This window comes from Epinephelus fuscoguttatus, linkage group LG2, assembly GCF_011397635.1.
Source record: "Epinephelus fuscoguttatus linkage group LG2, E.fuscoguttatus.final_Chr_v1".
NCBI classification, from domain to species: domain Eukaryota; kingdom Metazoa; phylum Chordata; class Actinopteri; order Perciformes; family Serranidae; genus Epinephelus; species Epinephelus fuscoguttatus.
In genome coordinates, this window is record NC_064753.1 from 30895780 (window position 1) to 30920189 (window position 24410).

General features: G+C 40.8%; 1 protein-coding gene across 3 annotated transcripts in view; it reads left to right on the plus strand.

The window, feature by feature from the left end:
* ano5b (anoctamin 5b) overlaps positions 1 to 24410 on the plus strand; it is a 44546-nt gene that overhangs the window by 12558 nt on the left and 7578 nt on the right. For all 3 annotated transcript variants that reach the window (XM_049595607.1, XM_049595599.1, XM_049595616.1), the window contains 12 exons: positions 7479 to 7543; positions 11766 to 11873; positions 15157 to 15225; positions 15391 to 15675; positions 17359 to 17478; positions 20036 to 20151; positions 20235 to 20369; positions 21924 to 22029; positions 22280 to 22340; positions 22825 to 22976; positions 23135 to 23209; positions 24144 to 24369. In XM_049595607.1, the coding sequence (XP_049451564.1) occupies positions 7479 to 7543; positions 11766 to 11873; positions 15157 to 15225; positions 15391 to 15675; positions 17359 to 17478; positions 20036 to 20151; positions 20235 to 20369; positions 21924 to 22029; positions 22280 to 22340; positions 22825 to 22976; positions 23135 to 23209; positions 24144 to 24369 (1518 nt within the window). The remainder of the gene's footprint in view (positions 1 to 7478; positions 7544 to 11765; positions 11874 to 15156; positions 15226 to 15390; positions 15676 to 17358; positions 17479 to 20035; positions 20152 to 20234; positions 20370 to 21923; positions 22030 to 22279; positions 22341 to 22824; positions 22977 to 23134; positions 23210 to 24143; positions 24370 to 24410) is intronic.

The window sequence follows — 24410 nt, forward strand, 5'->3', positions numbered from 1 at the left end:
GGGCAGATCAGAGGCTTTATGTGACGCCTGTCTGTCCGCCCTCTCATCATCATCACCCTCTGGTTTTTCTCTTTTCCTCCACTCGCTCTTTTATCATGCCGACCTCCATATCACTTTAAGTCTACATCTCTGTTTCTGTTCTGTTAACTCTGCTTTCCAGTTTGTGTGCTAATCAGACCCAGATGTCCGTGTGTCCGTGTGCTCTTTCAGACTCCGTCTCAGCTTCTGATTGCATCTGCAGAGCCTGGCAGCTAAGCGCGTTGTGCCTTGTGTTCATGGCTGGAGTGTCAAATCTGCACTGATGCATGCACACATATACTGTGTAAGCATATACTGTAGTGAGGCACGTGCACATGGAAATCAGGTCAATTAGGGTTGATTTGAAAATGTATACCGTGAGGTGATATACATTTGTCAACCAGATCATTTGCTTTACTGTTTATACTGTGATAGCTTTCTCTTCAGTGTAATATATGTGGCTGCATCATGCCATTGTCTGCAATGTTGCAAATCGATGTGCAGGACAGCTTTATGTCAATATTGGATTTTCACAAGATGTTTTTATCAATGTGATGAAGGACCTTGATCTTTAAGCTATTTACTTTTCTTGATTTGCAAAAAAAAAACCAACAGTTCTGTCTGGTCTTTTTATCCACAAACGGTTACTTACTGTTTGCTTCTCAGAAGATACACAATATTACATTATTATGTCAGTATCACAATATACAGTTAATATATGCCATCATGCAGTATCTGATCTATATCACCTGTTTCTATAGTGTCAGTCATACATGTGCAAAACTGGGAAAAGTACTGATTTCTTTGACTTAAGCAAAAGTAGCAGCAATCCCACATGATGAACATACTCCATTACAAGTAAAAGTCCAAGTGAAAGTACAAAAGTTTTAAGGGAAGAAGGTACTTAAAGGATTAAAAGTTAAAGAACTCATTAGGCAACTGAATGGCCCCCGACAGAGTGATTTATGAGCCATTATTGTTTGATTTTTATGACTGATGCATTTAGGTTAAGTTTAATTTATAGCTGCATTATATTTTGTAAGTATGTCACAATTTTACATGTACAGTTTGTATCATTAAAGTAATTATCTGTCTTATAAAAACTGCTGAAAACCAGTGGAGAAAGTATTAAGTTAGAAATAAATGGAAGAACTCAAGCAAAATACAGTCACCTAAAAATTAGTGCTGAGACTATTGATTATTTTAGCAATTAAATATTCAACCAGTTCATCCATCGAATAATTCAGTGGTCAGAAAATAAATACTTTTGCTTTATTAAAGAGCAATTGTAAATATTGAAAGGAGAAAATAAGACTGTTTTTTTTAATCAAAAACTAATTGGTTTATGGTTATGCCCTAAATTAGCTAACATAAAGTTTTACTCTAGAAAATAAACTCAGAAAATAAAATGCTGCAGTCAAACTGTGAAAGCCTGACCAGCCACCATACTGATTTAGCTACATTCTTAGAAGGGGATCTTGTCCTTACAGCTTTGTGTCACTGCAGTGTGGGCAGTTTGTGCAGCTGAACGGTGTTTGGCACACCGGTGGGGGTCCCCAGGTTTCGCGTTGCAGACTTCTGCTGACATATGAGTGGGGAGCTCCGGGTGCTCCTACCTTGTGTCTGGTCTGCTCCAGTGACTGGGTGCTTTCCGTTGAGATGCTGGAGTACTGATGTTTTGCTATCGCATGAAGCTAGTTTGGTTTTACAATATACACACTGTATAACATTAGAGTTTCCATTTTGTTTCATGTTGAAATGATCCCAAACTTTGACATCGTCTCTGTCTTCAGTGTTTTGCAAGCTGCGCTATGGCACTCGTTTTGAGCACGGGTGCGTAATTTTGACTTATGAGGCATTTTCTTCTCGTCATGTGTCCACAGTGCAACAGTAATAATACAGTGTACTGTATATAGTTATCTATCAAACAAAGATTTGATGCAGATCATTTGCATTCATGATTTTCAGTGATTCAGGTTTGTCTAGGAACGTTTCAGCTCTACTCAAAATTGTACTTATGTACAGTAAACTGCTGAGGTACCTTCTACCAGTGCTGGTGGACAGGTGCTTTCAGCCTGTCTAGTATCAAACAAGAAGATTATGATGGTTTTATTGGTATTGAAAAATCTGCATTATGTATTATGTATTATGTGCTTGTCTGTGTGGGAAAGGGAGTGCGTGGGTGGCTGAGATATCATTTCACATCTTCTCGTTAGACACATACTAGACCCTGATGGAGAGATGTAGGTTCCCTTTCATAACATTTGTTTTGATGACTCACTTTGGGATACACTGAAGGCAGCCGCTTTCCTACCAGTTACACATGCTGGCATGTAAAATGAAACTGTGGAGTACTAAATGTGCGTCTCATGGGGGCCACACATGGAATTAGAGGTGGATTTAATGTTCTGAGGCAATCATCGAGATTGGTAACCTCATCAGCCTGTCATGAATTCGGTTTTGGTGTGATTCGGCTGGGGAATAGAGGATTTGCTTGGGTTGAGAAAGAATGCAAAGCCTCTGTTGCTTCTCTCTCTGCATGATCAGCACATGCCTCTAGGGAGTGATATATATTGGCACGAGTGACCCTCCATTCTATGATACTGGAGGCCACTGATTTCTTTAATTATTTAGAGTGAGAGAAAATTGTCTAATTGGGTCCACGTCATTGGTCCGACAGCCCATTGGTCCGACATCCCATTAGTCCGACTGTCCACAGTGCTGAATGGCTCCCGGCGGGCATATTTCTACCTTGATGGTGCGCCGCGACCGGCTCTGGGTCAGCTGGGAAAGGCTTGAGGCGAAGCAGGCTCACAGCTTATGTGTTTGTCACTTTCTTTTTCATTTTAACCCACACCATGATCTTTTCCTGACCCTAACCAAGTGGTTTTTGTGCCTAAACCTAACCAGACCTTAACCACAGGGCATCATGATGATTTCGGAACGGACTTTGGAACAATGGGTTTAATATGGTTGGAACAATGGGATGTTGGCCAATGGGCTGTTGGACCAATGGGCAGTTCCCGTCTAATCACTATTCGCTTGCCTTCAGTGCTCTGGCTAGTGAACGTGAAGCAGCAATTATGTACCTGTTGTCTTGGAAACATAATTCTCAGTGGGCTTGACCTAAGAGGGGAGCTTGACCTGCTCCAGAGATTGAGCATCATACCAGCATATTAAAGCCTCTGCTGCTTCAATTTTGACCACTCTTATGTATCTCATATGCCTTCATCTTTACAGAAGTGCAAAGAAGTTCTCTTTAAAGGTGATCATCTCATGTCTGCCTATGAATCTTGTAGCCATCCATCTCCCACTCTGTTCTACAGAACAGCAATGGTTGGGCTTGCATGTGTTTTGCATGTGTTTCTGGATAGAATTAGGGCATTTAGGAAAAGAGACAAGTTGATTGCATCCCTGGAAAGCTACAAGGGTTTTGGTTCTTGATTCCTCATGCATGGTTTTGCGCAGGTCTATTCCAGTTTTGGTGGCTTTTTATTTAAGACATTAGTGCTAGTAAGTTGTTTGTCACATGTGCAAGATTTAATGAGTTGGAATCCCTATTAAACAATGTAAAATGTCTCCATATCTCAAAGTGAGACAGCATCGGGGCAAAGAGAAAGGGGTACATCACACCCATGCTACTCATATAGCCTGTTCAAACCTGGTATTGATATGCGTCTTAGGTGATCTGATTACAAATGGACAGCTCTATGTCTGTCTATTGGAACATGGTCTCGCTTCAAAGTCGTGGAAATCTGGCGCTTGGGCAGTGACTTGTGGCGTCAGAAACAAACGGGAAAAAAAGGCATCGTTGGCATGATACGCAGCATGTTGCCATTACAATTTACCCCTGCCCGGTAGCATCAGGGGGAAAAGCAGCAGGACAAGGACGAAAGTTGAAAGTTGAGGCGGCGAAATTCCGTGTGGGGCAGGCGGGAGAGGTGGTGGATGGGTCCAACCAATACCGACTTTCACCCGAGAGAGTGGTGTGCCTGGTGTACTTAAACCCAACCATGTATGTTTGTTGTTGAAGAAAAAAAAAGAACATGTCAATTTGCAGTGTTGTACCGACGTAGTTAGTTTATTTTGAAAGAGACTGTATGAAGACATTAAATTTCCTGTGAAACAGAAGTGTATTTTGGAAGAAGAGAATGGATGAAACTGAGAATGTCAACAACCAACGCACCCAGGGTACCTTTCACATCGCATGTGGACGTGGAAAATCCATGACTACAACGTTAATATGTGACGAGTTTGGAGTGAGAATGTGTTGTCTGTTCACATGTGACATTAGAATGTGTCTCAAGTGACCACTTGTGGTGTGAGTTCAGTGCCGGGGACAGATGGTGAGAGTCTGCCCGCACACACACAACAACAGGGTTAACTGTTAGCATCACACAGCTAATGTTATCTGACAGTTATTTATGCTTTTAACAACAGAGTTGAGCCGTTTCAGTATTGGTGTGAGTTTTTTGGGATCATTTAACAGCTACAGCTAGATGAACTGACCATTCGCTGATCGGAGAGTGGCTCCTGAGACTGTCCTTCAGCTCTGCATCCATGTAATAGCACCAAAATGATGTGTTCTTACCCTGCGGATCGTCAAAAAAGTAAGGACATCAGCTGAGTAGGCGTTCCTTCATGATGGCCCAGAACATGTAGGTGTACACACTGCTGGAAAAATGTGTCCATTTGTGGCCCAGGCCGTGTTTGAATGGGGTCTAAGTGATCAGAGCTGTAAATACTGTAAATATACAGCAGCAGAGTGGTAATTGGGTTAGAAAACATTGTAATCTAGTTCATTTGCACCCCAAAAATATACATACTATAGTTATTTTCAACATTTATACCCATCTGTGCCAGTCACTGTTTCAGCACTGTAGTCCACCATTGCTGCTCAGGTCTACAAAGGGCAAGCTACACTGTGCAGATGACCCATTACTCCATTGATTCATCTCTCTGTGGAAGTAGTTGTAACACACTGCTGGCCTTTGCTTCTATTTGCTCAAGCCAGGCTCTGATAACTGGCTGCGCACAGTTGGAGCACGACCAAAAAAAGTGAGACTAAAAAGGAAAGAGAAAAAAGGCTGCTAAGATTAAAGAAAAATATCATCTGTACAGTCAACAAGGCTTCCCACGAGTCAACTGGGAAAATCATACTCTGTCATTTGGCCTTTGTACACCTCAGGGATTCCCGTCGTCTTACTGATGGCTTATTTTCATTCTTTTCTGGTGAGTCTCCAGCCCTATCATTGAGCTTCCACATGGAGACACCACAGTCCTGCTCTCATTGGCTCACACTGCTGTCTGTCACATCACTGTGTCTAATCAGACGGTTTACGCTGAAGATCATGTCCTTTGTGTGCTGTATGTGCTTCATTTAGGCAGGGGGGAGTAAGACTTCTGGTACAGCAGCAACGCCAACCCCCTGGGCCCCTCCCCCTTACTGATGTCTCCACGCACGTTCCAGCCTCCCCCACAGGAAGTGCCGCTTTCCCACCATTCAGGAATAATAGGGGAACAAGCAGCATGAGGAGCAATGCCACATGAGCACATTCCCTCCGCCAGAGTGGAGGGAGAGGGAGGCAGTGCAGGAATGTTGTGTCATTGTAGTAGAGATGAAGAGGAGAGCGTATGTGCCGCTGCCTTTGTGTCCCTCGTCTCTGTCTCTCAGCTCCTATTAGTGCTCACCAATATGGCAGGAGTCTGTATTTGCTGATGTTGCCAGGAGACTGTAGGATTTTTATTGGGCCTTTGTGAAATTAAGATATGTGTGCGGCCATAACAATAATTGGCCGGCTCGTGACTCTTAAAGGGACAGTCATCTTGCTTTGAGTGAACCTTGTTATCCTGTACACCACGTACCCTGCATGGATACAAACAGAGCTTATAGCTTAACCAAGCTTAGACAAATTACTGGATGTAGATGGGATAAGTAAAGAGGAAACCCACTCTGTTGCTACAGTGTTTGAGACTATAGTGTCTGCTTGTTAGATAACAATTTTTTCTAAAGTATTTAAACAAGTTTATATGAAATTCTAAAGACGACACTATTTTTGGAGCTATTTTTTCCTTTGTTGGGCTTGGGTGCATGTAAACAGGAAGCTGGAACAGGTGATTAAAAGGTTGACTTTTTCTCTTGCAAAAAACACATACATTGCTATGTGTATACTGAACAATAATTTAATCAGAACACTGTTTTTTCTCTCATTTTTCACTGTTAAAGTCAAAGATCTTTATTTTTTTTTTCATGCACTCAATAGATTATATTTCGCTCAAATTCTGGTCACAAGTTTGTTAAAATCCATGTTAGTGAACATTTCTCCTTTTCCAAGATAATCCATCCACCTGACAGGTGTGGGGTATCAAGATGCTGATTAAATAGCATCATTACTACACAGGTGAACCTTTGGATGGGCACAATTAAAGGACACTCTAAAATGTGCGGTTTGATCACACAATACAATGTCACAGATGTTGATAGTTTTGAGGGAGTGTGCCATTGGCTTGCTGACTGCAGGAATGTCCTCCAGAGTTGTTGCCCTTGAACTCAATGTTCATGTCACGACCCTAGGACATCTCCAATGTTGTTTCTGTGAATTTGGCAGTACATCCAACCACCCTCACAACCACAGAGGTTGATTACAACGATGATTAAGTGCTGTCAGGTCAAGTCCCCGGAGATGTTTTATGGTAGTGAAATGAACATTCAGCTCTGATGGACATCTCTGCAGTCAGCATGCCAGTGGCACACTCCCTCAAAACATGGGAAATCTGTGACATTGTGTTGTGTGATCAAACACATTTTAGAGTGGCCTTTTACTGGGATCATCCCAAGGTGCTCACTAACATGGATTTTAACAACTTTGTGACCAAAAGTTTGGAGGAATATATCTACTGAGTGCATAAAAAAGTCTGAGATCTTTAGCTTATCCTGTGAAAAATAGGAGCAATATCAAAAGTGTTTTGTTCAGTGTAGTTTAGTTTGATCAGTCACCAGGCTCTGGATCAGTTGAACTTACCTCTGTTTACTGATCCTGTAGACATCCACTGACTGAGCTCACATCTGGACTATGTGACCCATCAACACACCCTCAAACTGCAAGCAAAGACATACATAGAAAAAAAATCAGAACTATCCCTTTATTAGACAAACTATATGACATGACAGTGACATTTAATACTCAAAATCAAACACACTAAATATAAAACTGTAAGGGATATTGTGTATATTGTATAATGACTAACACAACTGACAGTAATTGCACAAGTTGTTTGTTGACAGTCGTATGAATCATATTCTACACAGATTTAAAAGTCTGGCGACAAAATAAATATTCTGCCAACTTCTGCACATGTGATTGTTGTATTTTCTATTCTTCTTTGACTGCATAAGGTATTATGTTATATTTATGTAAATATTTAAAAATATTTATTAACTTTTTTTTCCCCGATTGCAGATGAAAACGGTGGCAATGGTGTCAATTCATTATCTGAAACGGCGACACTGCCAGGACATACAGAGGTAAGTTTGGACGTATTTGTGGGTGTTTCGACATACTCACAAATTGTTAAGGAGGAAGTTTAACATTTTGGGATAAAAGCTTATTTGCTGTCTTGCCAAGAGTTAGATGAAAAGATCAGTTCTGCTCTCATGTTTGCAAGGTACACAAAGACAAACACTGGTTAGCTTAGCTTAGCATAATGAAGGACTGGGAACAGGGGGAAACAGCTAGCCTGGCTCTGTCTGAAGGTAAAAAAAAAAAATCAGCCAACCAACATCTATAAATATGAAAAATGAACAAGTCATATTTTGTTTGTTTACTCCATACACAAACCTAAGTGTAAAAACTTCCTGTTTCTCCACTGGTTGCCTGGCAACATCACATCAATAACAAGAGCTCAACCTGTTTTTACTTTTTGTGCTTAGATAATTAGCTGCTTATTGTAGCTTGTAATGTACTGACGTAAGAGTGGTATCAAACTCTCTACAAGAAAGTGAATATATCGTTCCCAAAATGTTGAACTGTTCCTTTAATTGTCACATTTGTTGAGTAATATTTTTACTTTGATTTGATGTGTTAAAACTAAAATCAACCCTCTTATGTAAGGTTTTCAGCAGCAGCTGTGCAGGTGTAGGTGGTTTTTGTTACATTTCCAAAGCCTGTCTTTTTTTCTTTGTAGCCATGAAATTGTTTGTTTGTGTAAATTTGTGGGCTTAGATGAGTGACCTTTTGCCGACTCAACGCTCTCATCACTGAGTCAGAAGACCTCTGTGTCTCACAGAGCCGCTCTCATTTCTCTAACAGCGAGGCAAACTGTCGCTGCTCAGACAGGAGCCTGTTCATCAGTCTGTTGGGTTCAAACAAGCAGATGGTTTACCCAGCGCTGATTATATTATGTTTCCTGTGATATATGACTTTAGGATTTAGTGAATGAATGCGTCATTGCTAATCTATCGTACACTTCTGTTTTCCATGTTCTGATTATGTCAGATCGTGTTTAAATAACACTTAAACGAGCAGCGTTCATGCCCCTGCAGGAAGGCCTGTTAGTGGATGTGAGGATCAGATAAACAGGCTGGGTGGAGTTCAGTTAACTGCTGAACATACAGGGTACTCCAGAACATGGTTAAAGCCCTTATAGAGTAGCTCTTTAAACATGAGGTGCCTCGAAAAAACATGGAGGAGAAAGAGTGCTGAAAAATAAACTGGTAAATTTACTTTTTTTTTTTTTGCAGCCAGTTGTTCCTGGCTTTCTATTTTGGGCTGCAAACAGTCATCATAAATCTGACAGAAAATTTTTAAGTCATGTCATGTGAAATGAAGTGAAGTGAGGCATGTATTGATATTGGCGGTGGAATGTAACAAAGTATATTTACTGAAGTACTGTACCTAAGTACAATTTGAAAGAACTTGTAATTTGCTTGTGTATTTCCATTCTCTGCTACTTTATACTTCTACTCCACCACGTCTCAGAGGGATATATTGTTCTTTTTACTCCACTACATTTATTTGATAACTTTAGTTACTAGTTAGTTTGCATATTCAGACTATTAATAGAAGATCTAAATCAATAAATAAACTAGTCCATGCCCACTGAGTTGCCCACGTACAGTTTCACATGGTGTGTGTTTGGGATACAGGTCACAGGAAATTGCAGATTAAATAGTCAACTGAACCCATTAAAAAGAGCAATGTATTCAGACAGGCTTTGTGAATTTGATAGTACAACTGCTTTATTGAAAGTACAGTAGTAACATTGTCAATAGTGGGAGAGTTAGTGGGCTAAAACTGTACATTAGTAGTTGAGGTAGCACGTTGAAAGGTTAAAGTGTTTATATGTTGTATTGACTTAAAAGTGGGGCGCACTGGTAGTTCACATATTTTTCAACTTTTTCCAAGAGGGAACTTTAGATATTGGTCCCTAGATTATGGTCACCGAGTTTCATGCAGCTCGGTCAAAATTCCTAGGAAGAGATCAATTTTAAGTGTTTTTCAAAAAATTCAAAATGGCGGAAAGACTATATAAGCGGATGTTATGGGTTCTTGAGGCAAATGTGTTCCTCATGAGGAGAGGCATCTCTGTTCAAAGTTTCATGTCTCTACGACATATGGGGCATGAGATATGCCCATTCAAGTTTGCAATTTCAATTGGTTGCTATAGCACCCCCCTTTGGCCAATTGATGTAAAGTTGCTTCATTCGCATCCTCCCATGACTACCACTGTGCCAAACTTCACATGGATTGACCAAGTCACTGAGGAAAAAAACATGGCACAGACACTCCGACACACCCACAGACAGAGTTTTTGTCATTATGTAGTAAGTACTGTACTGTAGACACAGACACATAAATGCATCACTAATAATCCAATCATATGATATACATTATTCTGATAGCATAATGAGTACTTTTACTCATGGTACCTTAAATATATTTTGATGCTAATACTTTACTTTTCCTTCAGTAAAATTCTGAATGCAGGACTTCAACTCATTAAAGAGTCTTTTTTAACACCATGATATTGCTACTTGTACTTAAATGTGATATCTGAATACTTTGCCTACCACTGATTAATATTGAATAATTAAATTATATGTTTTAATCATTTTATTTCATACATTAAGACACTGTACTTCAGTACATTGACACATGTGAACACGTCTGTGTAAAACAATGGTGGGTGGCAAGAAGTGATCTTGAAACAGTATGCTAAAACACATTTCTAATAAAATTTGAGGTGCAAATGGGCAACTCAGTAACAGAATCTTGGTTTATTTGATCAGTACTGCCTTGTTTTACTGTTTGATCTCAGTTTTTCAGCCTCTGTTTTCACTGTGCAGAAAACAGTATGGCGCCCACTTCCTGTTTACAAGCTCCCCCTGTTACAGCTACAGCACTTAAATAGGTTTCTATAACATCATGGGGGAGAAATAGGCACTACAGTAACATAAACGTGGTTTAAATTTCAACAGCACTGCCTAGTTTTACCGTTTCAGTCTGAGTTTCAGAGATACAGAGAGAGGGGCGGGTCTGTCTCTTGATCTGTTTCTATACTCTTTCTGTCGGCGGCGGCAGCATGGGTGGCATGCAATACGAAAATGTAGAAGCCCAGCCTGTAGTTTGAGCAACATCCCGAGAGCCAGCAAAAGTCAGCTGGATGATGTAAATTGCATCATCCAGCAGAGTTTCACTGGGATGCAAGGAGGGATATCTAGGCACTGGTTAGATGGAGGTAAGTTTACCATAGTTCATTTACACATACTGCCCACAGTGCTTTGATACAAAGCTGGTTGAAAATCAGCAAAGCATCCTTCTATATTCAATATAAAAAGGACTCTGTCTACACACATGTTACATTTACCTATTTTCATTTTTAAAAAAGTATGGCAATGTAAAGCCATACGCCGACATAGTTAGTTTAGACGTAGTTAGATTTGAGTCATTCAACTGTGTGACAAGTGTAGACTGAAGGTTTACAGTCATATCTTAAATTCCAGGTTGGTTAAAGGTTATGAGACGCATATTGATGTTTTAATGAACGACATTGTTACAGCGCTACAAATAAAGACGCATACGGTATATTGTAGACACAGATTACAGTAAATCACATACTGTAGATCACTTAATCTTACATCTATTTCCAGCAGCGTTCTTTTTCCAAATTACCTTAGATATTACTAGTGTCAATAAAACACATTTCCACAGAAAAATGAAAAAACATCCAGCCTCAAAAAATGTATCCGTAGTTTAGGAGTTAAGACAATGAGTGAAATACAGAAGTTAATATAGAACATGTAGAGCAAGTGTCTTTTCCACCGTCAACTATTTTTGTGTAATGATAGACTGTGATTGTACCGTGTCCAGAATTTCCTGTTTTATGTGGCTTTTCTTCAGTCATCGTGGCCTCCCTCTGAACGTTTTTCCCAAGCAACAACATCTAGAAATACTTTAAATATGCTCCCGTGCAATAACAAGTGGATGTCTGCTGCATGGAGTCAGTAGTCTACAGTAACTTTAATTACATGTGTAATTTACATGTGGGACATAATGTGCTTCCTGCTATATAGAATACTGTATATGTATCAGTGTTAAAGTCTGAGCCCTTTGCGTGTGTCTTAACATACATGACAGTTTCATTTCTTGCTCTCTCAGTAAATGTTGTTCAAGTATTGCGTGTCTGTTTGCTTCCCACTATGTGAGAAATCTGAAAGTGTCATTTTGTTTGTTTGTGTCTCCCCTTAGACCGACAAGCTACAACCAAACAAAGACACGGTGTTCTTCAGGGACGGAGTTCGGAGGATAGACTTTGTGTTGTCTTACGTAGACGACAAAGATGGAGAAAAGAAACAGGTAAGCATAAAAGAAAAGTGACAAGTTAGTTGACGACTCAGCATTTTACTGAGCGACCACTGACTAACTGTGACACTGTTGATGTTACACAACTCACATGCAGAACAGGAATACAAGGTACTGCAAAGAGGAAGTGAGACTCTGATTGCATTTTTTCCACATGACACATGCCATTTGTGGCCTTCAGTATTTGGGTTAAGTAGCATGTGAAAAAATAAGGTGGGCTGAATTTCGAAGGCTAAATCTGTTGCTTAAATGTGTCAGATACATATTTAAACAGCAAGTCGGTGACTTATTGGATCGGACTTGGTACTGTTAGATATCCAAAATCAGAGGACTTGGATTAGGACCAAAAAACTTGATTGGATAAAATCACAGATTGACTAACTTGAAAGTTAGCTTATCTGTACTTTTGTGAATCCAGTTTCTGTCTTCTTGGACTAATTAAATTCCAGATATGGAAAGTCATTGTTGTTTCATTTGTAATTACTATGATTTAATTTGTTGTCCATTATGGGTTCACAATTGCGTGCAATAAAGGCCTCAAAGGCCCTCTCTGCACAGCTGTCCACCTACATCAGTGACATCAGTGTTCAGATTCGTCCTATTTTGAAGCATGTTGTTAACTACATCATCGTCAAGCAGCAATCTGAAATGGCAAAGACAGAGTTGATCCTTTTCCAGTGACTTCGAAAATGACATGACGGTTGGCTCACATACAAACAGCCGCAGTTTTAAACATGTGGTTAATGTTGTGAAACATCACAGTTATGCACCAAAACTATGTGGTTGTTAAGAAAACACGTGGGACACAAACCTTGGTCTCTTGGGTGAAAGTCCTGTGTTTGTTTGAGCCATCCACCACCCCACTCTATGTGGACTTTGTCGCTCTATACTTTATACTGCGTCACCTGACTTCCTCCTTTGCCTGTGTCTTAATTACCAAGGCTACTAGAAGTTGCTGCCTAACTGTAGACATAAATATGGGTCATAGTCATGGATATATAAAGAGAACTGGATACAGTGTTGAAAGTGGGACCCAGTTTGTTTCTGTGAAGGCTGCTCAGTGAAGCCAAAAATTACCTGTGTATAAAAGTACCTGGATGATTGGCACTCTGTCTGCACCATGTGGTCCATAAAGCAGGCGGCAGGTGCTCTCAAGACTTCCGCTGGTCAAGCTGCTAAATTGTATTCTAGCGCCCTGCTAACTTGATTAAGAATAAACTTGTAATGAGTGGAGTTTGGACCCATAAACAACACCAGGGACAGGCAGAACAGTTTATACTGAGCTTTTATACATCACTTCAATAGATACAAGCAGTGCAGAGTGATGAAGCAACAGAGATAGTCAGTGTTCAGTTTCAGAGCCCCTAGGGGAATAGAATCTGCCTGCAGCTGTCCGTGTGGCATTCTGAAGCAGCACACAGGTGAGATGCCAGTGTCCGCCGGGTGCACACACAGCAGACAGTTCAGTTGTGTGCAGTGATGATGCGAGGGGGCAGGCAGAGAGCGATGTCCGAAGAGATGAGGTTTCAAACCCAGGAGTACTCACTGAGGAAACATTCTCTCCGATGCGAAGCTGGGGATGGACAGGGACGAGCTTGACAGCAGCAATGAAATGTGGAATCCACAAGGCGCACACAGTGTCGTTGTCTGCAGCCAAACAGCAAAGCAATCCACAGCACAGAAGATCACAGGTGACTGAACTGGTGAACTCACTTTGGAAAGATGGGTGATGGTTTTTCCAGACAGGAAATGGGCGAAAAGGAATCAGGAAGGCAGAAGCAAAGCTTGTGGTCGAAAACAGAAGGCAGATTGTTTTACCGGGGAGGAGACGACGCAGGAGAGTCAGGGATGGGCAGGGTCGATATCGAGGAAGCAGTCCGGAAACAAACGCTAAATAGTCTTGCATGTAGGCAAAGAACAATCTGGCAAGGAGTTTCTGTGAAGTGGGCGTCGTTGTAGTGACAGGGGATAATGATCCACAGGTGAGCAGCGTTTGCCTGATAAGGCTGCGTGGTGGACTGGCAGGAGTGGGAAATGCGTGGACAGGCGATAGGCTGGCAGGTAGGTGTGGTGACGAGGCGGGGCGTGTGGAAAATTACTGAATGAGTTGAGGAGGTGGCATGTATGGCAGATGAAAAGTGCTGACTGTGACAAAAATGATTCAATCCTGCAGCTCCTCTAGACTTTCAAAATGTTATCTGACCGTCATTTAGTGTGGGTTGTGTGACACTTAAGAAATATATCTATCCACTCATTTACAGACGTGTCTTTCATCATGTAAGTCTATGCAAAAAGTCTGTTTGAGCCACATGGCCTCGTGTGGTAAACGTAATTCCACTGTTTGGCCACTATGAAAAGCCCTGCACACATCTGGGGGGCTTGGTCATTTTAACCTGCTTGTACAGACGACTTATGTGGCCCTTTTTTGAGTGAGGGTGGACTTGAAAGGTCAAAGCACAAAGGCTTGGAAGACTGATGGTGGAAAGTTTCTCTCCTGACCCTCCTCAATCTCAACCCTTTTTTTATCCACTTTTTTATATATTTTTTTATCACTCTCTTTTTTAGGAAGGTTCCTTTGGGAGCTGCACAGAACAACCACAGTGCCAAAGATCACAGTGTGTTCAGAGATTGAAACATTTAGTCTCTAATCATTTTTCCTGGAATTTATTTATTTTTTTCCATGCTTTTTTTTTTTTTAAGCCAGCAGTTTTGCAGGTTAATTGGTGACTCTAAATTGGCCATAGGTGTGAATGTAAGAGTCAATGGTTGTCTGTCTCTATGTGTCAGCCTGGTGATAGTGTGGCGACCTGTCCAGGGTGTACCCTGTCTCTCACGCAGTGTTAGTTGGGATAGGCTCCAGCCTCCCCGTGACCCCCAACAGGGTCATGGAAAATGAATGAATGAATGTATTATCGTGTGGCCAGTTAACACAACTGGGATGGAAAATTTGGAGAATTTGTCAGGGTTAGGTTTAAAACATAAATGTGCTCCCACAGTATTTAGCAAGTCAGTAATTAAGATTTGCCACTAGCTGTGTCTGTTGATAGGGGAAATATAACTGTTAAGTGTCTCTTAAATCTATTTAAAAGCTACAACACCCATCATCACACCCCCTTATGCCCCCTGTTTGACCCGTCTGTAACAACACAACCAAAGAGTCAAAGAGAGGAGCCTCAAACAGGGGCTTTGGTAAATTTCTCTAACAAGGATGGGTAAAGGAGAAAACATGCGCAGTGAGTGTGTAGCTCATGCCTGTGGTTTGTGTGTTTTTCTACAGGAGAGGAGGAGGGAGTTTGAGGCCAACCTTGAGAAAGCAGGACTGGAGCTGGAAACAGAGGACAAATCAGTAAGAAATTCAACCACAGAGTAACTGCACCACCTAGTGGACAGTTTGCTGAGGCACACCATATTCTACAGAAGGAGTCTTAAAGGGATGGCTCAGCATTAGACTCATGAAACTGCCATTAATTCAAGTATTTTTTCTCCTCCCCTCCATCTCTCCTTGTACCAGGACTCCAAAGATCAAAAGACATATTTCTTGAAGATCCATGCTCCATGGGATGTTCTGGCCACTTATGCTGATGTCTTAAAGATCAAAGTCCCTTTCAAGTTGAGCGATATCCCCCACAGTCAGGATGTCCCGCTGGAGTGGCTCTCGCATCCGTTCCGCCTGCCAGAGCACATCATGCGACCACAACCTGACTACTTTACACACCCCTTCGACAAGGGCAAGACTGACTTCTTTCTCATCACTGACAAGGATACTTTCTTCCCGCCTTCCACCAGAAACAGAATCGTGAGTTTCTCTCTGATTTTCATGATTGATATATCAGTTTAAAGGAATATTTCATCCCCCAAATGACTAACTGTATATAAATTACTCATCCTGTGTCACGCTGAATTTGTCACGAAAATTTTGTCTTTCCTCACATACGTCATGTGGAGAACAAAGAATCCAAAAACTGTGAGAATTCTTGATGAATTGATGTCATAGGCGACTGCGTCTGACAACGGAAAAACTATACCTAAGCTTCTGGGGCCAGTTGCACAAAGCACCTTAAGTTTGCTCCTTAAGTATGACACTTAAGGCTTACATGAAATGCCTCACCAATATTGACTGGAAAGATCCTGTTGCATAAAGCCACAGAGCAATCGTTAATTGTTAAGTACAAAATCAGTTGCTCATCATCATCATAAACTCAACCATGTTGTGTCTAAGAAGGAGTCAGGGGTACTTTATGTTTTTGTCCTTGCTTTGGTTAGTAAGGTTCTTAGTGCAACGGTTCAACAAACTTTAAGCAAGTCTTTAAGTATAAGACCAAGATTAGGAGAAAAACTTAAATCCTTAAGTAAACATTTTCAGGAAACCTTAAGGAGAAGGAGAAGACTTGAGAATGTTTTGTGCAACAGATTTTTTTTCAAGGAATCCTTAACTTGGACTTTAAGGAAGATCTTAAAGTAAGGTCCCTGGTCTACCACTGCCTCCATTGGTAGTTTGTCTGTGTTACTGTATGACTTTTGTGAATCCTTTAAAACACCAAAATTAGACAATAACACAAACACATTACTTATAGAGGCAGTAAGAGAGCATAGGTAACTTTCATTTTCTGTTCAGTTCTTCATTGGAAAGGTCTGTCTGTTTGGGAAATAGGGAGCATACAGCTGGATCAATGAGACTTGGATTATACGCCAAGAATTGTTTTTTTCACATATGATTGTGTGGCCTCCCAGACCAATATTAGCATTATAAAACTGGCAGATGACACTACAGGTATTGGGTTGATCACTGGTGAGGGAGAGATATCATACAGAGGGCAGGTAGCTGAACTGGTGGGCTGGTGTCAGGAAAATAATCTCTCTCGTAATATAGATAAGACCAAGGAGATGATTATTGATCCTAGGAGAAGGAAAGGGGTGCACATACCACTATACACTGGTGAGACAGAGGCAGAGAGGGTGAAAACCTTTAAATTTCTTGGCACCCACATCAGCGAGACTCTCTCCTGGTCTCACAACACATAACAGATCATTAAGAAATCCCAGCAGCGACTGTTCTTCTTAAGAAAGCTGAGGAAGTTTGGCATGACAACCAATATCCTAGAGTGTACTTAGCTCAATCACAGCCTGGTATGGAAACTATATTGCCCAGGTCAGGAAGGCCCTCCAGCGTGTGATAAAACCTGCACAACTCATTTCAGGAGCAGCCTTTCCTTCCATTCAGGACATTTATAACAGCAGGGTCATCAGGAGGGCCCACAATATTATCAAGGACAGTACACACCCCAACCACAATCCCTTTAGCTCTCACAATTCTTCTGGACAGTCTGGCCCCAGGAGACTTTGCTTGTTTTTGTTTTACTCTGCAGCTTTAGAACATGCTTGTGCAACAATGAAGCCGAATGTAAAATGCATTTAGCTAAAATGTTCCTACAAATCCAAATCCCCTAATCTCTTGTTAAATCCCATCCTTGTTTTTAAGGTGTTCTACATTCTGGCTCGCTGCCCGTACTACAAAGAGGGTCGGAAAGAAAAAGACAAGACGGGAATCAAGCGACTGCTTAGCAATGGGACGTATACAGCAGCCTTTCCTCTACATGATGTAAGACACATGAAGAAAGAACAGTCAAACATATGTTCATTCACTTTGGCCTTTCCATTTCATGATATTTTTTACCTTTACCTCATGAGACAGGGAGAAAACCGTGCAGAGCTACTACTTTAATCTAGGTTAAGATTCAGCATGCAGTATTTATGATATGACGCATATGAGTAACCTGATTCCATATTAAGTACTTAGAGATAATGCTTCCTGGACCACAAACATTAAAATGCTGCTTGTATTTTAAAGGGTAACTTATGGATTTTCAAATCACTATACATATCACTTTGTTAAAGTTTACACTTCCTGCAATTATAATCCAATGAATCATATTTCCACATATATTGGCAGAAAAAATGCAGTCCATAGAATGATTACAGAAAATTAAAATCAGACGTTGACTTAAGAAATTACTGCAAGGTATTAAATCATAACAACATACAGTATATTGGTTTAATTGCCTGCCGCACTGAAAGAGATGAAAGAGTATATGGCTGTCAACTCTCAGTTTTCCAGTTATACCCAATTTATGCAATTACAGGACTGTTGAGGGACCCCAGTGTGCAGGGATAATATACTTTGGAGCCTTATTTGGCCCCCTTTTCCAACAAGGTTGGTACCAATGGATGCCTTAGGTCCACTAGTTTAGCGATACCTGTGTCTTCACTGTAACTTTAAAATGGTTAGCCCGATACAGCAGGTTTTATTCGGTAACATTAGTCCTCCTCACTTCCCACCTTCAGCTCTGCCTGTCATACCTGCTGCTTCTTCACATATTTTTGCAGAGGTTTTGTCAATGCCTCTTTTCTTCTTTCACTTTCTTGTTCTCGCTGACTTTCCTTTAGGAGCCCCTGATTTTTGGTGAGGCACCCTGACTTTGCTTATAGGCTGCAGTTTGCCTCAAACCTTGTCATTATTGCATGTGCATCTGTCCCCCTCTCTCAGATGGACTGCACCATTTCACAATACCTGCTGGGGGTGGGAGTATCAGATGGCATGTTGACATGTGTTTTAATGATAAAAATATATTTATTTATCATATAAATACATATAACTTGTATTGTCAGTGATCTAAGCCAGTAAGTTGTTGTACTTGATCCAAATTAAAGGCCATGTCAACCATATATACCTATAAAGATAAACCTTTATGTTAAATAGTAAGATCCTTTCCATAGTCCATTTAAATAAACGTTAAGTTTTTTAGAGCTAACATACTTTTTCATCTAACTAGGTGAACAAAGAGTTAATTTCAGCCAACTCAGAGCTAGTGATTGTTGTGGAAAGATTAACCAAGGCGGGTTTTGTGAATTTTACAGTACTGTGTTTCTGTCGACTTTGTCTGAAGTGTGATTTACAAAGTTAAAGGGATAGTGCACCCAAAAATGAAAATTCAGCCATTATCTACTCACCCATATGCCGATGGAGGCTCAAGTGAAGTGAGTCCTCACAACACTTGCAGAGATCCCAGGGGAGAGGGTGTAGCAACACAACTACACCTAATGGAGGCTTACGGCGCCCCAGATTCAAATGTCCAAAAACACATAATTGAAACCACAAAATATCTCCATACTGCTCGTCCATAGTGATCCAAGTGTCCTGAAACCCCGACGTAAAAAGTTGTTTGGAAAAACGTCACTTAAACTCTGTTTTTAGCCTCATTGTAGCCTGCAGCTCTAACTGCCTCTCTGTGCATCGCACTCACGTGTGCGTGCTTGCTCTACACCAGCAAAAGCACATGAACACACATGAACGCGGTGCCCATGTCTCACGGTCTCACGTGAGTGCAGTATGCCTCCCTCGGCATATGGGTGGATAGATAATGGCAGAATTTTCATTTTCGGGTGCACTATCCCTTTAAAGTGACTGTTTCTTTAAATGGAGTTGGGTGGCTTTGATGATAATAATTTTGGGGATGATTCTGGTTAAACAAAAAGGATATTACTATTTACCAAAAAGGTCTTGATCTGTAGAGATCCTCTCCATAATATAAAATAATAATCTGAGCCTGTCAGTGGCAAAAACAAACACTTTTAATGGGTGTAAATTGATGTGTACATTTGCCCTGAGTGGTTATATTGCAGCCTGTCCTGTTCGATACTGGACCAATTTCAAGAACTGTTGTTCCCATTAGTCACAAAAACATGATAAAGCAGGGTCCAGGTTGAAATACACTGAAGTTAACCATTAATGCATGAGCATTAGCCACACTGACAGGAGCAGGTCTGTAGAATGGACACATTTTTACTGCTATTACAACTGTCCTGTAAAAAAAAAAATAAAGTGGTTCTGTAGTAGTTAACAGGCCTGTAAAATGTTGAATGCAGGACTTTCATTACAACTACTTTTGTTTCATTTGTTTGTGTATTTCCTATTTCCAGAGCAACAATGATTAATTGAGATGTTCTTAACATAAGAAGACATTACATCTGTTTGTTCCTAAGTAATGACATTATAAAGCACAAGACTCTTTGTATTTTTTACTTCAAGGAAAATGTGATGTTCTGAAAATGCTAATATTAAAAGAAGGAATAAAAGGAATTGTTTATTTTCCTTTCAGTGTCGATACTGGAAAAGGGCACGAAATGCTGAGTGTGAGAGTGAGCGCTACAACTTGTACAAACACTGGGCCAGGTTTCTCTGCTTCTACAAAGAGCAGCCTCTTAACCTCATCAGGTAAACACGCAGCACCTGAATGCTGTCATCTTTTGTTTACTAAAAGTCATCTGCAGAGTTAAATGTGCTGTTCTTGGTTGCAGGAAGTACTACGGGGAGAAGATTGGGATCTACTTTGCCTGGCTGGGCTTCTACACAGAGATGCTGTTCTTTGCAGCTGTCATGGGTGTTATATGTTTCACCTATGGGGTGCTCAGTTATGATGACAATGTGTCGAGGTTTGTACCACCAGAGAGTGTCAGGGAGCTGATAAACTATATGGCCAAAAGTATATGGACACAATTACACTCAGATGTGAATGTTGGCTGTTCTAAACCATGAATATTAATCTGCTGTTGGAACCGTCTCCACTCTTCTGGGAAGAGTTTTCACGAGATCGTGGAAACTGGTTGCAGAGATTTTTTCCGCATTCAATCACAGGATTACAACAATACTGAGGACCACTGATGTTAGCCATTAAGGACTGAATGGTTCATCCCAAAACATTTGGATGGGGTTAAGATGAGGGCTCTCAATTTAGGAAAACCATTTCATTATGGAGCTTTCCTTGTGTACCAGTTGTTTTGTTTAAACCAGAAAGGGCTTTCCCCAAACTGTGGCCACAAAATCAGACAGAGACGACTATGTTGACAGAGAAATCTACATACTTTTGGCCATATAATATATTACTCCTATGCCATAAATTTTAAAGACAGATTCTCACATTATAATAAAATGATGTCCTTCTCAAAACTAGATGCTGTATGGTTTTAGTAAGACATACTGCTCTGTACCTGTTCTGTACACCCTGTATATGCTACCCCTGGGACAGATAATACACCATCACAATATCTCTTTCCATAGCTATGTGGATGCTACACAGCTCTACCTGTTCTTTTGTCTATAGTTGCCTATGTCTATGCCTACTTAAAATTCAACTCTGAAAAGACAGAAGTTGTCATCATTGGCCCTGAACATATCTCAAAACAAATTCAGCCACTCATCAGCCCCCTCACTCTTAATATGAAATCAGATGTAGAAACCTGTGTGTTATTCTGGACAGTAGTTTGACCCTGGAGCAACATGTAGGGAATGTAGTCCGGTCTTGTTTTTAAGACTGGACTCGTGCTATACATCAGCTCCAGATCGTTCCAAATTCAGCAGCTAGACTTTTAAACCAAAACAAAATGATCCTCATGCACCACACCTATTTTGGCCTCCCTGCATTGGCTTCCTGTCTCTTTCAGAATCCATTTTTAGGTACGTTTAATACCCTACAAGGCTCTCAATGATTTTGCACTAAGCTTCTCACACCGTGCCGTCCAAACAGGCCCCTCAGGTCTGCTAGTCTGGGTCTTCTGACCGTGCCAGAGTCCAGGTTAAAGACAAAGGGTGATCGAGCCTTTTCAGTTCTTGCTCCTCGACTTTGGAACATCCTCTCACTGAACATCAGATCAGCTGACTCTGTTCACGTCTGTAAATCTCGTCTGAAAACTAACATTTACAGTTTTGCCTCTCCTGACAGGTGATAGACTTACTGTGTGTATGGGAGTGTTTGTATGTGAAGCCATGTGTATATGTCTGCATGCTGACAGGTATATAAGTGAATATGTTGGTGTATGCGTATGTTTCTGCTTATGTTTTATTAGTATCACTTTTGTATTTTCTTCACCTTGGAAAGCACTTTATGCTCTACATATAAAGCTATTATTATCATTATTATTTCCAAGCTGTATTTACCTTCTATTGATGCACTTACATTTTTGAAATTCTCTTTTTTGTTCTTCTTTTAGCAAAGAGATATGTAACGCCACTATTGGAGGCAGTATTGTGATGTGTCCACTCTGTGATAGGAAGTGCCCTTTCTGGAAGCTCAACTCTACGTGTCTCTCATCCTGGGTAAAACATTACACTTTATATGTTCATAGGATGCTTAGGATTCAAAGGATACAAGAGCCATCACATATCAAAAACCCCAAATCTACATTATTAATGAAGAAAGGAAACATGAGTGTGGGAAATACGTTATTAACTCAAATATGTGCAGATAATTGTATCCTGCTGAGTCAGCAGTATGTCATCCTGTTTATGCCCAGCGTGTCTTCTGCCTCTCTGAGGAACTTATTGTTTTCCATATTCTCTCTTCCAGCAATCCCATCTGTTTGATAATGAGGGGACGGTGTTCTTTGCCATATTTATGGGGATTTGGGGTGAGTGTCAGTTGATGCTTTTTCTTACTGTGTTTAACCTGTGTTGAAGATCCAATTTGTTCCCTCTCTGGTGAGACAGATTTTCACAGTTAAAGCCTTTTCACACCAAAGCATCGACCTTTATCCGTTCTGCCCAAGCCCAGTAAAGATGCCAGCACAATTATGTCATTATATACTAAGCATTTGGAAAGCTTGCCAAGCACACTGAAGGCCGAGCGTGCCTAAAAACTGCCCACATAGCCAAGAAGTGTCGTGGCACAGCTGAAACACATTACACTCCTCAAACTCAACACAGGCACTTTCTGTTTTCAGTCAGTGCAAAAGCGACAACAAGATTAACGTCATAAAAACTGTCCAAAAAGTGTACGGACACACCTGCACAGCATGAGACCTCTCATTGTACCTCAAAATCTGTTTGGTAGATGTGACACCCAGACTTTAGATTTTACAACTGTTTTTTCCTTTCTTCAAATCTACGTGGCAGTGACTCTGTTTTTGGAGTTCTGGAAACGGCGCCAAGCCCGGCTGGAGTATGAGTGGGACTTGGTTGACTTTGAAGAGGAACAGCAGCAGCTTCAAATCCGGCCTGAGTTTGAGATCCGATGCACTAACAGGAGACTCAACAAGATCACTCAGGTGCCTCAAACATGGAAATAAACATGAAAATATTGCATACTTTGTGGTTTGCAGATAATAGTATGGCACCTGCTTCCAGAACAATAAATCCCAGCTGACTTTGGGTGAGAGGCCAGAACAATAAATAATAATATTAAATCTTATGTAATATTTTTCAGGAAATGGAGCCATATCTCCCCGTCACCAGCAAGTGTGCTCGCTTCTGCCTCTCAAGTGCCACTGTTATATTCTGGGTAACTGAATATTTAAAGGAATACTTCACCCCCCAAATGACCATTTGCACATCAGTAACTCACCCTGTGTTTCACTGGATTTGGGGAAACAAAAATGTTTTTCTCACATGCCTCTGGTGAACGAAGAATCCAAAAATGGAGAAAATTCTTGTTGTAAAGTAAGTAGATGGGGTCCACGTTTAACAACAGCAAAACTATAATAAAACACCCGTTTCCAAACTCTCACACAGCTTGTACAGTTTAATCCAAGTCTCATTTATCCTGTCATATGCTCAGTACTGCAACAAGGAACTGAACAAGGAGTGAAACTTACCTTTGCTTTCTTCAAAGCCAGACTCCATTGACAAAACAGCAAATTTACCTTGCTGTACATGGGAGCTGCTGATTGACCACTGCGTCGATCAGTAGCTTGTTTGTGTTATTATGTGTCTTTGGTGTTTTAAAGGGTTAGTTCAGACTCACCAAAGTCACACAATAACACAAAGAAACCACATATTTTGAGGCAGCAGTAGACCAGCAGCTCATGTGTTCAGGGAGGTAAAATTACTGTTTTTGTAAATGGAGTCTGGCTTTGAAGAGAGTGTAGATAAGTTGCACTTTCAGTTCAGTTGCCCACTGGAAACGGCTGTCTGTTTTAGAAGTACTAAGCATTAGACTGGATGAATGAGACTTGGATTATACTGCACGAGTTGTGTGAGAGATTGTAACTGGATGTTTTGATATAGTTTTGCTGTTGTTAAGCGCAGTCTATGACTTTATTTCTACAGAAATTGACTGTTACATGTGGTAATTGGTATACAAATGGTCATTTTGTGGGCTAAGTCATGTGTGTTTGTGTAAGCACGTTTGTGTGCTATTTACAATCATACATAGTCATTTTCCCAGCCTAGTCACATCCTGTTAACAGCTCTACATGTGTGTGTGCTCCTCACAGATTTCTCTGATAGTGGCCTGTATCATCGGGGTCATAGCGTACAGGCTGGCCGTGTATGCTGCCTTTGCGAGTATCATTAAAGACCCTATGAGGAAGATCCAAGTGGTGGGCAGGTTCATCACTCCGCAGCTAGCGACTTCTGTCACTGCCTCCTGCATCAACTTTGTCATCATCATGATCCTCAACTTCTTCTATGAGAGGGTGGCTGTTTGGATCACTGATTTGGGTAAAGAGGTTTAATATGACGTTTACTGAATGGACTGAAAC